This window comes from Saccostrea echinata, unplaced genomic scaffold (genome assembly GCF_033153115.1).
Source record: "Saccostrea echinata isolate AGI-Se365-2 ecotype Australia unplaced genomic scaffold, CSIRO_AGI_Sech_v1 ptg000032l, whole genome shotgun sequence".
NCBI classification, from domain to species: domain Eukaryota; kingdom Metazoa; phylum Mollusca; class Bivalvia; order Ostreida; family Ostreidae; genus Saccostrea; species Saccostrea echinata.
This window is the reverse complement of record NW_026889781.1, coordinates 3,175,944-3,192,599: the sequence shown is the minus strand read 5'-3', so window position 1 is coordinate 3,192,599 and position 16,656 is coordinate 3,175,944. Positions and strand designations below refer to the sequence as shown.

General features: G+C 33.6%; 1 protein-coding gene across 3 annotated transcripts in view; it reads left to right on the top strand.

Moving 5' to 3' along the window:
- Positions 1-16,656, top strand: part of LOC133197997 (colorectal mutant cancer protein-like) — a 91,697-nt gene that overhangs the window by 22,137 nt on the left and 52,904 nt on the right. The window contains exons 15-17 of one of the 3 annotated variants that reach the window (XM_061334145.1): positions 293-516; positions 1,063-1,165; positions 2,429-3,220. The exons of 1 other annotated variant lie outside the window; for it this stretch is intronic. In XM_061334145.1, coding sequence (XP_061190129.1) covers positions 293-516; positions 1,063-1,165; positions 2,429-2,500 — 399 coding nt within the window. In that variant the 3' untranslated portion in view covers positions 2,501-3,220. Of the gene's footprint in view, positions 1-292; positions 517-1,062; positions 1,166-2,428; positions 3,221-16,656 lie in introns of those variants that run through there. One more of the 3 variants, XM_061334147.1, reaches the window with a different exon arrangement.

Genomic DNA, 16,656 nt, shown 5'->3' with positions numbered 1-16,656 from the left:
TGCTAAGTTGCAGGCTGAGCTGTTCAGAAATCGAATAATATTTAATTCTTAATACAGCTAAGTAACCATTCACTCATAAGACCATCAAGTTTTCCACAATTTACAAAAGTGAAGTCCCTTTGCCACCATATTTGGGAGAAAACTCTTAAATTTTATCAGAGCATTTCCAAATTTTTGGTAGCATAAAGAAGAGAATAATCATTTTTTCCCCTTTTGACCTTTTTGGTGACCCTGCAAAGGGACACAATTTTTGCAGAGTTTAGCTTGGACTATTGATACTATTACTTTATAGGATGCAGAACAGCAGCATTCTGATTCATCCCCATTGGCTGATAAAGCATTACATGACTTACCTGAGGGGTCATCTCGAGACTTGTCTGAGGCTCTTCAGAGAGAAAGAAAGCTAAAATCTAGGGTACAAGAACTGGTGGTGGCTTTGGAGAAATTGTCCCGGAATTCTGAGATCCGACATCAGCAGTCTGCAGAGTTCGTTAATGACCTTAAGAGAGCTAACAGGTCAGTTTGAAAATTTAACAGGTCGGTTTGCATATTTTATATTCTAGTTGATTATTTTTAAACTTACACATTAGGATTATAAAATACTATATATATCGTTATTTTTATGGGGTAAATTTCCTTAAGAGAGTGAACATGTCAATTGGAATATTTCAACAGGTCAGTTTGAATATTTCAAATTCTAGATGACTATTGGTAAACTTTGATATTGGGATTATAAAGTACTGTATACATGTATATTTTTACTTGGTAAATTTTGAGATATCCATGGAACAAAGTCATAAGCATTCGCATGGCGCTTATTATTGCAGATCTGAAGTTAAGGAATTTACAAAATGTGTTGATTTGTTGTTGAGTGTGTTACTTTATTTGAATTTTATTAATTTTTTGAAACTTTACTTATCGCAGAAAAAGTCTCCCCCACACAAACATTTCCATGGTTAAAGTAAATAAATAATCATTCTTTGGTAATTATTTTTAATTGAGAAGTTTTTAACTTTAAGAAGCTGCCTTTCAGAAATATGATTGCAAGATATCTTATTGCAGTGCTTTGATAGCTGCGTTTGAAAAAACCAAGAAGAAATATCAAGGAAAACTGAAGAAACTGGAATTTCAGATCCAAGCACTGACAGAAAGATATGAGGCACAGGTAAGGGTTCAGGGCTGAAAAATCCACTTCATAAAGTTAAGGGGATAAGGGCTTTGAAGTGAAAAATGTGAAATGATTAGATCAACATTAAAAAGGAGAATTGAAATTTTCCTACCACTTTGTTCAAAAACAGATTCAAAATTTTTGATTACCCATGAATGGGTTTTATTGCAACTTTTGAGAGCTTCCCTTATTCTGCTCTTTTTCTTGGAAGTTTGATAGAGTCCAAAGTTTGTGAGATTTTTGTATACAACATTCGACAGTTAACAAATAATGCTACATTATTCAACACTTACAAGTTGTGTTTGATTTTTTTTGTCAGAGTGATCAGTGTTTTCTTGTTTGCCGACATTCCCTTAATTCACACTTCTTTTTACCAACAATATGAGCCTATATTATGATGATTCTTTAAAGTTATAAGGTACAAATGTACCTCTTATTCATTGTCTAAGTTCAAATCTAGCTGCAGATCTGTAGCTCTGGTCTGAGAAAATTGCGATGGATCACCAGAGACACAGTGCCACTCATCGAAAAATGTTGCACACAAAAAAGTGCACCGTTTCTTGATTTATTTCTTCATGTATCTCAAAGTATTACTAACATATTTTTCACTAAATCTGTTCAAAAACTTTTTGCACAAGTCATGCATGAAGTTCTTTAGACTAAATTGTCATGCCACCCAAAATGGCAGTATAAATAGGCTAAATTATCCAGGCCCAGGAGGGGTATGAACAATGGCTTTTGGGAGTGTTTTGTCGTAGAAGTTGTAAATGAATATGTTAGGAACACACGGTTAATAATATTTTGAGATGGAAGCTTAGATATAAGGAGAACTACAACAAGGAACAGCACACATTTTTTGTGTGCAATAAATATACACTTTTTTTCAATGGGTGGCACTGTAGCTCTCTGGTCGTCCATCCCAATTTCTTCAGACCAGTGAGCTACAGATCTGCAGCTAAGTTCAAATCTTGATACATGTACTATCATGTCCACCTTTAATTATAAAGTAAAGCTTAATATGTCCAGCAGAAGGTTAAAAAGACTAATAAAACTTTCGTTACATGATTTACATGTATTTGTTGAAAAAAAAGTATTTAAAATAAGGGGGGGGGGGGGTCAGAGTATATATTGAAGGGGGAAGGTATAACTTTAATCAGTTTAGAAACATGCATCATCTAAAAAATTGAAAATTTATGTGATACATTTAAATGAATCTTTGAATTATATGCATTATTAAAAGAATTGCTATTAATTTTACAGATTCATATGTTGAAGCAGAGGTTATTGGCCTTGGAAAATAATGGTATCCCACCCAATGAAACTTCATTATAACAACAGATGTTTTGTGGAGTTGGACATGAATGTGGATTTTTTTTTAATTCTGTGATATTTTTTGTTTCAAAATCTGCTTTAAAAACATTTCTGGATGTGAACGTCAAATTTTTTTGGATAAGTTAAACTCATTGATGCCATATTAGTGAATTTAGTTTGAATTTAGTTTATCATGAATTCATAACATTAACTGTATTTTTATAGCTATTTATTAAAAATTCGTTATAGTTTGTGCAAAGGTTGTTCGTGATTGTACAGTAAGTTTATTATTTTAAGATGTAAAGTTTGAGGCAAGTTTTCAAAATATCCATCATTATGTAGATGTAACTTTTTTTCCCCCAAAATAACTTTCTTTCAATATGGTTAATTATTTGATAGCAGCCCTCCAATAATTTTATTTACTGTCAGAAATAAGATTTTTTTTAATATTATTATTTCCATTTACATAAGAATCATGCATATGTATGATGTCAACATTGAGAGATTTTTCTGAATATTATCATGCATTAAATATATAATGCACATACTTACAATGTATGTCACGAGAACCATTTCTTATGTTGAGGCATTTATACTTTTCCAATTTTAAGATATATTGACAAGTTATTAAAGTCAGGAAGGAATCTCAGATTTTCACCACATAAGTTACCTTTTTGGGGCACCAATACTTTTATTTAAATTTTGGACACATTTTTTACTTTAAAAAAAAATGATTTTTGCATTTTTTGCGTAAATATTTTGATATTATAGATTTTTTAAATTGTATATTTCATTAGGGCCCCGCAAGGATTTGCGGGTGCCCTATAGTAATCACTCTGTCTGTCTGTCTGTCTGTCCGTCTGTCTGTCTGTCTGTCTGTCTGTCATTCTTCCGTCCACAAATTTTCTGTTTTTTTTTCTATTAACTTTTTTTAGGGTTGACCAGTTAAGTTCAAATTTGGTATGTTGGTTGAATAGGCAGTAAGACATATTTTGATGCTAAGTTTGATTCTCTATGTCATCTGGTTTGGAGCTGGGGTGGTGGGGTAGATTCCTTAACTTTATATAAGAATGAATTGGCAAAGAGAGATAACTGCTGAGAATGTTCCTATTGTAAACTGTGAAAGGCTGCAATGAGTCTCTTGGGATTAATTAACTTTTCTCTTGAAGAAAATCCAAAGCATTTATCTTTATCTGTAACATTGAGATTAATTAACACCTCTGTCTGCAAATGAAGTTTGTTTTGAAGTTGTTAATTCTGAATGATGGTTACATTCTCTGATATGTGGATTTAAATAATGTTCATACTTTATTTTGGTAAAACAAAATGAGTTATTTATGATTTTGTTGAATTCTAAAAACAAGATACAGATAAAGATATCTTTTTATAATATTATTTTCTTTTTTTCTTTTTTCTTTCTTTTTTCTGCCTTATGTAAATTCAAGAATACTATTTATTTTAAGAGGTAATCAGATAATAACCTCATTCTATCATTGCTGAAAAAGTTCTTGTTGTAAATTTGGAAGAAAAGATTGAGAGAGCAGTATAATTAATCCCCTGGGATTAATTATCTTGCTGGTCGCAGAAAATTTTTAGAGGGTTGTGTTTCTGTCACTTTAAGATTAATTAACACCTTTGTCTGCAACTGATGTTTGTTTTGAAGTTAAGGTCAAGCCTGGGTGATATTTGCATTCACTGAAGACTGGCATTTTAGAAAACACATGCTTCATTCTTCTTTAAATACACATTTAATTGAGTCATTATAGATATGATGTTTTTACTGCCTTATGTAAATACAAGGATACTATTTACAGGTTGTTGGATATTTAGCAGTTGCTGTTGCTTATTCTTCTTTATGTATTTTTAAATTTTTGTAATCAAGTAAAATTCTCATCCCGTAATCTGCACCCTTATATTTCTACCCCTCAGCGGGGCCCTTGCTGACTGGTCAGATTTCTAGTTTAATGTTAAAAATAGTACAATCTCTTCTCCACATATTGTTCATGTATTGCCGATGCTTTGTTTTGAATTCATGAATAAACTACATTTGTAAGTAAATTGATCCCATGGTAAATGTATAATTAAGAAAAATAATTTTTCGAAGAAGGGAAAATGCAGTTTTTCACAGGGCTGTAAATTTCAAGTATTTGTTATATATAAATTGTGTATCACATGGTCAACAGTATTCATTTGTATATAAATGTAAATAATATACATAACTATGTGTTCAACCCATGGTGCTAGGTGTTATTTATGTGTATTTGATAGTGAAACATTATTGCATTTTATCAATGAAACTTGTGTAATATCATGTAATATTGACTCAATATTTCATGTATTCATGCTTTTATTTATGATTTAATGACGACATGTATTGCAGATAAAGCAGTAAATGTTATTTAGGAGTTTGAGACATCTGCATTAAATTAATAAACAATGTATGAAATGAAATTGCTGGATATTTAGTCTCATTTTTTGCACAATAGAAATGTGCCCATAGATATAGATTTTTTTTTATTTTCATATCGATCAGTTTCAAGGTTACAGTTAATCCAAAGGGGAAGTCATAAGCATTGAATTCTAATATTGCTGCAGAAAATTGCTTAAAAAAATACGGTTTTGACAACTGAAGAGAGTTGAATTATTCTAAAACTGAAAGCAATATCTATGCTGATTCATGCTTTTATTTTTTTAATTTTTTGATGAAATTAAAGTAGGGGGGTCCATAATGGTGATTGCTTTATTAAAAGGTGAAGATAGCAACATTGATCAATCTCATTAATACAGGAAACAAAACGGATTGTGAACAAAGTAAGAACATGGACCCCTGGGATCAGGTGCCTAGGAGGAGTAAGAATCCCCTGTTGACTGGTCACCCCATGTGAGCCCTTGTCTAATATTTAGGAAATCTGATGATGATTCCTGTTGTACATTGATGAATTTTATTTAGACTCACTCTCTCTCTCTCTCTCCATACTATTGTCCTGTCTGAAACAAAGTATAAACCTCAACAAACTCATTTGTTCAAGAATACTTCTGAGTAGAAAGGATACACAGAAGAACTTTCATCTATTTTAATAATTGATCATTGCTGACTAGCAATGAGGTTAACATGTGACTTGCTTGAATACTTTTAACTATTATACATACATGTACAGTGCAGGAAACTAATTTTGTTACAGCATCGATGCTGATTTGAATGCTTCCTTTGCTTGCTGATTTGAATGCTTCCTTTGCTTGCTGATTTAATGCTAGTAATCCTTATCCTGATGCTGTTTTATAATTAGGTCAATTCTACCGGAAGCAGCATCATGCTACCGGAAGTAGATAATGAATTTCAGCATTGCCGTTTAAAGCAATAAAAGTGCCTTTTACAATTATTTGATCATAATATCTCACTATGTATCAATAATGTGAATACTTTAACCAATCTTCTTTCTTTCTTTTTTAATTTTTTACTGAATTAAAGCTCATTGATTTTCTGATGCTAGTAGGATAATGCTGGTTTTATGTAGGTCAATGCTGGTTTTATCCTATGCTTGCTGATGCTGATCCTGGTAATGCTGTTTTTTAAATGCTGATCCTGATGCTAGCTTGATCCTGATGCTACTAATGCTTATGCTGATGCTGGTTTATGTAACAAAATTAGTTCCCTGCACTGTATGTATGCATCAACAACTCCAGACAAAATTAAGGGCATCCCATGCAGTCTTCCCGATCCATTTTTGGTGAAGGACTCTCTCCAATTAGAGTGTTTTATTTCAATATAAAATACTCTGATTTTCTGAAATATAATTTCTTTTTAGAATTTATTACCAAGAATTGTCTCTCTTTTATCTGACAGTAAATCTGATGGAAGTAAAAATGAAGTTGAAGCAAACTTAATTTGTACATAAATGTACTATAGTATATTTAATATCAATTTCGTCATCAAAGGTTTTTCTATACATTGAAATCAACGAAGAATCTATATAAGTCATGTTGAATATATGTTGGTCTGATAGGTTTTCCTTAGAAGAATTTATGTTTTACTTTACTATTGTTAGTAATTAAGTAATAATACAACTCATTAAATTAACACATAAGACTGTAAATATTATTTACCCCCTCAAACATGCCCTCACAGACATTACAGAGAATAATGTTTAAATGACTGCTATGTTCAATATACATGTAGTCTTTTCACTTGTACATTATATCTCTGTCACAGTATTACATAATACATACATATATACACATAAATTTCACTGTCTTTTTTATATCACGCAGAATTATGATAAATTTCCCGAGAGGAAATATCAAGGTTTAAGACTAATGTTTATGAAGAAAAAAACAAACAAACAAAACAAAACATATACACACACATTAATTTCATGAAATAAAGACCCTTCACCAGTTTTGACTTTAAAGATGAGGATTCTTATTATATTTGTAAAATGTCAACCAACGTGTAATGAAATCTATTACAAGAAGTCTATAGCATACACAATTCACCATAACACCAGTAATCTATACAAGATACTGTTAAGGACCCTCTATACACTAGAGGAAAATATTTTTTGGACATTGAAAAAATTATAGTGTGTAAAGGTGTAAGCATTGAGCATATTTATCACATTTTCAGCATAGGGTGCCTTGCATTTACCCCCAGGAAAAATGTTCAAAGACATTGAAGTCAGATGAGCATAAATCACTGTTGTTTACTTAAGTGGGCAAAATACCTGCACATGAAGTGTTCTATCTATTCATCTTGGCCTATTAAAGTTTTATGAATTCTTGATTTGATCGCAAATTAAGTTATAAACTGTACTTTTCAATTTATTTTATTCTTGATCAAAGGGCAGATAACTCTATCTGCATAAAAGTACCACAAATTCAGAACTCTCTAGCGTGCAGTGTATAGAGGGTTCTTAAAGCACAATCATATTTTATTTTTTTTAGCGCGTTTTTGAGAAACATATGGAACTACGAAAGCTCAGAAGGCTCATTCGAGATTCGAGTTTCGAAATACGAGATTCGAAATTCGAGATTCGAAATTCGAGTTTCGAGATTCAAGATCCAAACTAACCAATCAAAAGACGGTTTAAGATTCAATTACCCCCCTTTGCTAAGTTATGTCCTTCAAGAAATCGTTGAATATATTCAAACCGAAGAGGTCATTTGATTATATTACAATGCAAGAAAGAGTGTTATGTATATCAGAACGAAATTAGAAAAAATATTGGGTTTTAGGTCTGCAAAATATGCTTAAATTTATATTATAACTTCTTAAATATTATAATAGATTTATATCAAGAATATCTATATCGTATTATCTACTTTGTTTACAGGTTTCATGTCATAATAATAAATATTGTTAATCGGATTCAAAGAGCAAAGGTAGGGGGAGGGGACGTATTGTAGTCGATGGGAATTATTAGTGTGCAATTAAACAAGTGACGATTAATGATAAATAGTTATACGGATTTCAGAGAGGATATAGTTTGTAACCAGGAATTAGAAATTGACCAGTGACTAATACGGATTTCAGAATTTAGTGTGCAATAAAACAAGTGACTAGCGATTAATAATCATTAGTAATTATACGGGTTTCAAAGTGGATATAGTTTGTGACAAGGTACTAGATTGATTGATTGTATGTTGTTTTACGTCCCATTCGAGAATTTTCCCCTCATATAGAGACGTCACCATATACCGGTGAAGGGCTTCAAATTTTGATCTTTACTCGGCGCCCAGGGCCATTGAGCAGTGAGGGATCTTTATCGTGCCAACGCCTACCGTGACACGGGACCTCGGTACTTTCACTTAAAAGTGCCGAGCGCATTGCGAAGGAACAGTTGGTACCCATTTTTTATCGACTTAGGTCAGGTCAAGGTACATTTGTATTAGAAAGTGACCAGTGACCAATACGAGTTTTAAAGTGGATATAATTTGTGACAAGGTGTTAGAGAGTGACCAGTGACCAAGTTTGTACGGAATGCTGAAATATACATGCTTAATAAAGATAATGATTTCTGTTTGTTCATGCAGGCCCGTAGGAAATAATAAAATAAAAAATCACTGTTAATTCCCCCCCCCCTCCCAAATAAAAAAACAACAGGGGGTTATCACGGTTATAAGACGTTATTTTTGAAAGACACAAGCATAAAGTTGCTATGTTTTCTATAGTAAATTATATCGGTAAAAATATAAGGGGAATGTGGAAAGGGGGGGGGGGGGAGAGAGACACATGCCCAGGGTCTTATGGCTATGTTCTTTATTTTACTACAACGGTAGACAAATGTTCGGTTATCAACATTCAGTGTCAATCTTGCAATGCATGGGCAAAATAATTATATATTCGATAATAATTTATTGGGAAACAGCTCGGGTCTCGCAAGATACATAACCAATCAATACACAAGTTTCAATACATGATGTAATGGCTATAGAGAAAAAAAGATATGAAAGTATTTAATAATGAGAAAAATTAATTATTTTAACAAATTAAAACAATGGACCCTCTATACACCTTTAGGACTTTGAAAAAATCATAGCCTAAAGGAGTACGTATTAAAATTACTTTGTTATGTATGCCTTTTTAGTGTACACAGGAAATCTTGAAAGACATCGTAGTAGTGATAAAGAAAAATTGCGTTCGCTTTCCCAATGGTGTATATTCCATATAGGCAAAAAGGCTGCACATCATTTTCTTGATGTAAAAAAATATTTATTTATACATGTATTTGGTTGAAAAATGGGGGAAAGTTGATCATAAATCTTATTTTTTTTTACCGGTTACTAGAATATTTTTTCATCAAATGCAATAAAAGTATTTTTAGCAATCCACACTTCTATGCCTATCCAATTTTTACAGTACAAAACTCTTGATTTTTATAGCTGGTTAAATCTAAAATTGAAATGCTACCTTGAAGTCGATATCAGACTATTAAAAATGACATCAACAGGATTCTACGATTCGGACAGGGAATAGAAATTAGGAAATATGTTTGGGTTAGGCCACACCAATTTAATTTCTTGTTCGTCCGACATTTGATGAAAAAAAGTACGAGCGGGCAAGCGGTTAAATAATAATATTATTACTTTTTTGTAGGCATAATTTTTAGGCAGAGCGTGAAAAAAATTGAGCGGACAATTATATTTTTTCTGATTTTCAGAGTAAGCAGATTTTAAATACGAAAAATAGAGCGGAAATTGAATAGAAAATAACACAGAATTTCCATGGTGCGGGAAATTGAAATTAATATTATCTGTAAAGTTTTGCTTAAATACGAGCGCGCGGGTCCGACGAACAAAAAAAATATTGGTGTGGCCTTAGTAGGGAGTCAAACATAAAACATTTTAAAAATTATATTTAGATTATTCAGTAAAGAAGTTTCCATAATTTCCAAGCACTGTGTAAGGATTTTTAAATTTCTCGATTTTATTAAAAGTGGTCATGAAGATTTTAATTTCTGTTTCATAAAAATATGTTTAAATGATTTATAATTATATTCACTGATAAAATGACAATGATAGATGTCTCCAAGATCGCAGAAAGTGGTCCTCCGACCCCCCCCCCTTTCTATTGAGAGGGGGCGACTCCCTCCTTGTCTATTCGCAATTCGGCAATGATGCGCTTTAGGTGAAATCTTTGACTTCACATTAGCCTACACATTAGCAGAAGGGAATATACACCACTGTTTCCCAATAGGAGAAATACATAAAAATTAAGTTCTCAATTAAGGCTTTGAATACTTGAATTAATCAAAAATTATAATTATATACAATACAGACTGGAATTTATTATATTCCATATCAAATAGTAGATCAGTCTAACTGCACAAGTTCACCCTTAAATGTAATGAAATGTATCCTTAATTAAATTTCTGTGCAGTGTAAAGACGATCCTTAGTATTTCATATCAATAATAATTTTTTCCCTCATCAATGTGCATACTAAATAATTTATCGACCTACTAATTTCGCATTTCAACGATAAGACCACATAATATTCTATATATGTATCTATTGCGTTGTTTAATAAGCAAAATAAGATTTTATATAGATTTTTCAAAACGTTACACAAAATTCATTTCTATTTTGTCTTGATACACATAACATTTTTTCTTGCATTATTATTTAAGCAAATGATCATTTCTTATCAATATATTCAGTGATTTCTTGATAGTAAAAACTTAATAAAGAGGAGTAATCAAATATTGAATCCGCCTTTTGATTGGTTATTTTGGATCTTGAATCTCGAAACTCGAATTTCGAATCTCGAATTTCGTATTTCGAAACTCGAATCTCGAATGAGCCTTCTGGGCTTTCGTACGGAACAACACATGAGATTGCTTTTTTTTCTGCAAAGCCTTGAATTATTAATTTATCATTTTCACTTTTTAAAAAGGAAATCTGCATAATTTGTATGACGGACACAAGTACATTTTACAGTAAAACTGAGCACTATAGTATTTCATTTCGGCTGCCATGACTGGTGTGCACCACGTGTATCTTAATTAAGAGTCAAGGTTTGCTTCATATACGTTTTGTGTTATTTTACTGTCATGCAAGAATCATCCAAAACGTTCTGGATTGATTATTCTCAGGATACCGTGAATTCTCACAAGGGTAGCCATTTGGATTTTGCTTTCTGGATCTTGTCCAATTGATTGCAAGAACGAGTATAAAGCAGCTTGGTAGTTTTCTGAAATCTGTTGACAGATCCCTAAAATCTGCCATGATATGTCTCCTTTCATTGCTGAGGGAGGCTCCCCTTGGTCTTGGTGAACTAGTGACTGAAGATCACTTAGTGATGACTGTGCTTTCACTGGATCAATTTTTCTCAAGCTTAAGAATTCTAGCATATATAACAGAGTAAAGTTTGGAATTGCCAAATCGAATGTATGTTCCAGTTCTGTATTTTTTAATCCGTACATTTGTTCTGGTAATAATTCTTTAATATAACAGATTTCATTATCAAGTTTTATTTCACCTGCTCTTATTAGTGCTAGCCTTCTAATCCACCTCTGTATCTCTGCATCTTCTATATTCATTACTAAATTCATTACTGTTTCTCCAACTTTTTCATAGAAATAACTCAAACAAAACATACATAACTTGACCTTTGCCATTTGTAAAGTAGAAATAACTTTCTGATATCTAAAAGTCCTGTAGAAATACATGGATATATAGAGCATTTCAGAAACAGGTCCAAACTTTGTGACTAATTTCAGCATGTTGATGGATATTTTATCAGTTTTATACTTAGATCTGTTCTTGCTTTTATGAAGATATTCATTGTGTAATATAAAGGCCATTTTCTGAAGCACGGTTGTTACCAATTTTCGTAATATGGAAACTTGATACTGTGTTAATGGTTTAAGTAACAATTGTTCTAGAATTGTTAGATATTTCAAGCAGGGGAACAGTTCTGGACTGTACAGCGAATCAGATAATTCTATCTCATGTGATGGCGTTATTCTGATTTCCGACTCAAAGGTTAGAGATCGTTCATCTGTGCAGATATGCTGCATTGAATTACACAAAACTTGAATAATATAGGGGCTGACGGAGGGACTGTGTAAAAGGGATGCTATACCCTTTTGGTATAGCCCATACAGTTTCAGAAATAAATTATTTTGTGCTTCCCCGTAGATTTTACTCAGAAACATGTTGTTTTCTGGAATGAAAAAATTAGGACAAACTCCTTTATATACACATTTTAGGATAAACTTGAAGCAAATCCAGAAACCCTCCAACAGTTTTTGAGGAAACCAGTCATGAAAAATGTCTTTCTGAAGTACCCAGAAAACTGCTGTTTTTATGTGATATGAACTCAGTAATTGTTCCTCAGTACTTAACCCATTGTTGATAACTTCTTTTAAGAACAATTTAAGCAGGCCATACGTTAAAAACTGACAGTGGTTCATGGAGAATACAAGTTTTCGTTCCGCTATGGAAAAAGAGATTCTCCATTCTTTATCTTCATGATGTCCTAGCATGTGTCCTTTTGCTACAAAATGGCATCCACTTTTGATGATATCATTGATAACATGAAGCCCAGGCCATGGCAAGTGACATCTTTCCATAAATGAGAAGGCTGATGGAGGCCAAAAGTCAGAGGAAAAACCCTGGGCCTGGTCCATTTCAATTTCCAGTTCTCCGCTACGGAATGTACTACAAGGGCCATGCTCTGTGAATTTGTGATGTTTAAATAAAAGAGCGACTCGTCTGAGCTCAGAACTAGATATATAATATCTGTCATTCACTCTGATACATGCTAACTGCACTGCTTTCGCATTTGTTGGTGTCAGTAAAACCAGTAGTGTGTATCCTGGTGGACTTTCAGAACAGTCAGAAAGAATCATTGTTTGTGTATTTCCATTGTAATTTTGAGCCTGGTCCAAGGCAAAGATAACTTTGTGGTTTTGGAACCAGAGCAAGGTGTCTATATCTGATCCTTTAAGTCTGAATCCTTCTCGATGACTTCCGGTGGTCATTCCACAGATGTTTTTATCTAATTGATGGAATTTTCGCACCATATCCAAAACATCCCCACCATCTCTTTTCATGGCCACTTCTCGCGAGGTCCCAATAATTCGGCATAATCCCACAAACACTGACTCTGAAATGTGTTGCATACCAATTTCCCTTTGGAAATTGAAACATAATGATAAGCAAGAATTACTTACAAATTATATGACTTTAATGTACACAAACAATTTTGGACAATATGTCCTAGCATAGACCGAAAAGTAATGTCATTGTAATTCATAAATCTTCTCTAAAAACAAAATATAAATCTAATCTAGGTTTTTTTTTAAAAAAAAAAAAAGGATCTAAAGAAAATATTCAAATATATGGGATACCTATTTGAACGAAGCTAACGTCTACCGACATCCATTCCATCCAGTAATTAATTGATGTTAACAATGAAATTAATATTTATTTTTTCTTTAGCAATTTAGCAATCAACCAGTTTCACATATATCTTGCTTTCGTTTGTTTCTAAAAAGGTTATCTTTTTTTCCAAAAGTTAAATTGTATCGATCTTTTGCTCTTTATAAGTGCATTGAACATTTCATGAGTTGACACACACTTGTCCCTCTGATTTCATAATGTCGGTCAGAAATGTACAGTAAAACTCGTTTATATGGAAGTCGTTTGAACTTCGAAGTTTGCTTCCTTATATAACCATGATTTTTTATATCTATATAAGAAATAAAGTGAAAAGTCTTCTTTGGAGTTCGTAAAAGTTCCTTATAATCGAGATTTTCTTAAAAGCGAGCTCTTTATAACCGGGTTTTACTGAGTGTATTGTTCTTGTAAGGTGTAGCATGCGAAATCGTTTTTAGAGAAACTTCTTACTTCTTTCCTTCTTACTTCATTTTTTTATTTAAATGGTAGGCTGTTCTTGTATATCATATGTATCTGACCGAGTGCAGTATTTTATTTCTAAATAGTTGATTGATTTTGAGAGAGCATTAAAAAAAAGTTTTTGGTGTCTTGAGTGATTTTTTTTGTGTGTGTGCAACAAATTCCTCTTTGGTATTCAAAATAAAATGAGAAGGCAAATTCAGTCGGATTTTTTTTCTGCAAACATTGTGATTTTTATTTTTATTGTTAATTCAATGCACTCAGAGAACAGTAATATAACATTTGGAATCAACAAACCCTTTTGTTTTATATTCTTTATTAATATATGACGCGCTCATAAAACAAGTCTGGATCAACTCATTTTAGAGCTTAAGTATATCATTGAGAGAGTTAACAAGATTCCAGTTCCCCAAGGCGAGGACTATTTCCCGAGGCGAAGCCGAGGGAAATAGTCCTGGTCGAGGGGAACTGGAATCTCTCTAACCCCCTCAATGATATACTTTTAACTGTTTTATTATACCGATACAAGGATTCAGATAGCGTGATTTCATAGCATGGATTAGCTCACTGAACTAACACACGGGGATTAGTCCATTCACATATCATACCAATGTAAAAGTAAAATCTAGAGGGTTACGGATAACTGGTAACTGGCTTTTGATGCAGGGATTAGCTCACTTGGCTAACGCACGGGAATTAGTCCATTCATAATGATTTCTAGGGAATGTCACATTTAACGATCTAATGTTATATAGGGAAATATCAGTAGAGGTATAATAAATATATTATATTAGTACAATAAGCTCATAATTATTGAAAGTGAGAGGTCCATGTAGCATTATCATGCATTGTCTAATGGGTCGATGGTGATAAGACACGATGCGGTGATGACGATTACAAAACAGTGCAATGGCGCGATGACAATGATGCGATGGTGCGATGTTGCTATGATAATGGCGATATAGCACGAAGGACCGAAAGCAGGGATCACTTTATTAATATCGGATATCATCTCGTCATCCATTATCATAACAACAATGTGGAGCTGATGACATCACGAGTTACCATGGAAACAAACACCCCCGCCCTTTGTTCTATTGTTCCCATTGTTCATCCCCAACCCTTTGGCCTGTTGTTCACTCCAAATCTTTATTCATTTTTTCAACCCCTCCCCCTGTCTGCCCTTTGTTTGCATGTTCCAGTAATTAAAACACACACACACAACAGGGCATCACAATAAAGGTATCTAAATGCCACGTCATTAAAGCTTGTGCATTGATAAATAAAGAATTGACGAGGTAAATGATTTAACAGATTGGGAAAACATGAAGGGGCTTCTCATATTTCCTTTTAGGAATTTTCCTTGACGTTAATATTGGAACCCCTTTTTTAAACCATAAACGAAAGATACACTATCTATCATTAAGTTAAATGCTTACTGACTTTTTTCCTACCAATTGTTAGGTCATTATTTACACACTGAATTTTCGACACACTGATATTTCCCGATCATGACAAGGAGCACATGGCGGGTGTGACCGGTCGGCAGGGGATGCTCACTCCTCCATGGCACCTGATCCCACCTCTGATGTCTTAGAGGACCGTGTTTGCTCTGCTCATTTTTTTTTAATGTTTAATAACGTTTGAGCTCGAATACTGTTCGTTCTCTCCACATATTTCATACACTAACCGTGACAAAAGGAAATCCCATTGAAAAATCGCTAAAATTACTTCTTGCTAAAAATAGATACCGATTTTCTGGGATAAATCGCCAAATTTGCGTCTCGCTAAAATTTCCATTTATGCGTGGAAACTTCGGACCACCTTTCGTCGCATTCGTGTGAAAATGCGTTTCTAAGTTGGTTAATGCGTACATGCTCCTTTACTTTGAATATGAACGGTTTCCTCATACATTTTGTTTTCGATAATATTGGCGTCTTCTTGGGCCAATACATCTTCCACCAAACGTCCGTCTCCTTAGCCTTGGTTTCCTTATTGGGAAGCATGCCGATTGTTTTATGGTATGTTTTATGGTATGTTGCATTGTTATTTTTTGCAGAGTCTTGTAGTAGTCTTGTCCACGTAACGATACGATTGTTTGTGGGTGATGTATCGATACAGTTTAGCCTTGATCTTTTTATATCACTCTCTCGGCATAATTGGCTTTGACTACGGTATTCTGGGCGCACAAATGATCAATGTTTTGCTCGTTTAATAAAGCATTGAACGCCTTGGATCGGAGTCCCTTACCTTTATCCGAACAGAGTCAGGAAGGACGACGGTCTTCTCGGAGAATCTTCTCAATAGCTGCAGTGACACATTGGCCTTTCTTGTCCTTAAGAGTTTGCATCCATAAATATTTAGAAAAGTTGTCCATGACGACTAGTACAGACGCAAACCCGTCGTTTTCCTTGCTATTTTTTGACATATCCATCAAATCGACATCCCATTGTTATCAATGCTAAGGGCGATAGCTTTGTTTTCGTTAAAGTTTCCGTTCACCTCTTTGTAGACCTGTAGCTTTCTTGTTCTTGCATCCATTTTCTGATCTTGTATGGACTCAGGACGTACTTTCCCGCCTTTCCTACAAATCTATGCAGTTTTTCAGGTTCCGAGAAACTTCCAGTATTGACAGGGTCATATGTTTCTGTAAGTCGTGCATATTTTCAAAGAGCAGATCACAATCGTCACAGAAAGGCATGTCTCCAGAGGAAAAACTAGCTTCTGTCTGTACTGAGGATTTCCAAAGTTGATCGGTGAAAAATTTGAGATGCCTCTGACTGCTAGGAGCGTTCTCGAAGGGAAGGTTAGCCTGTA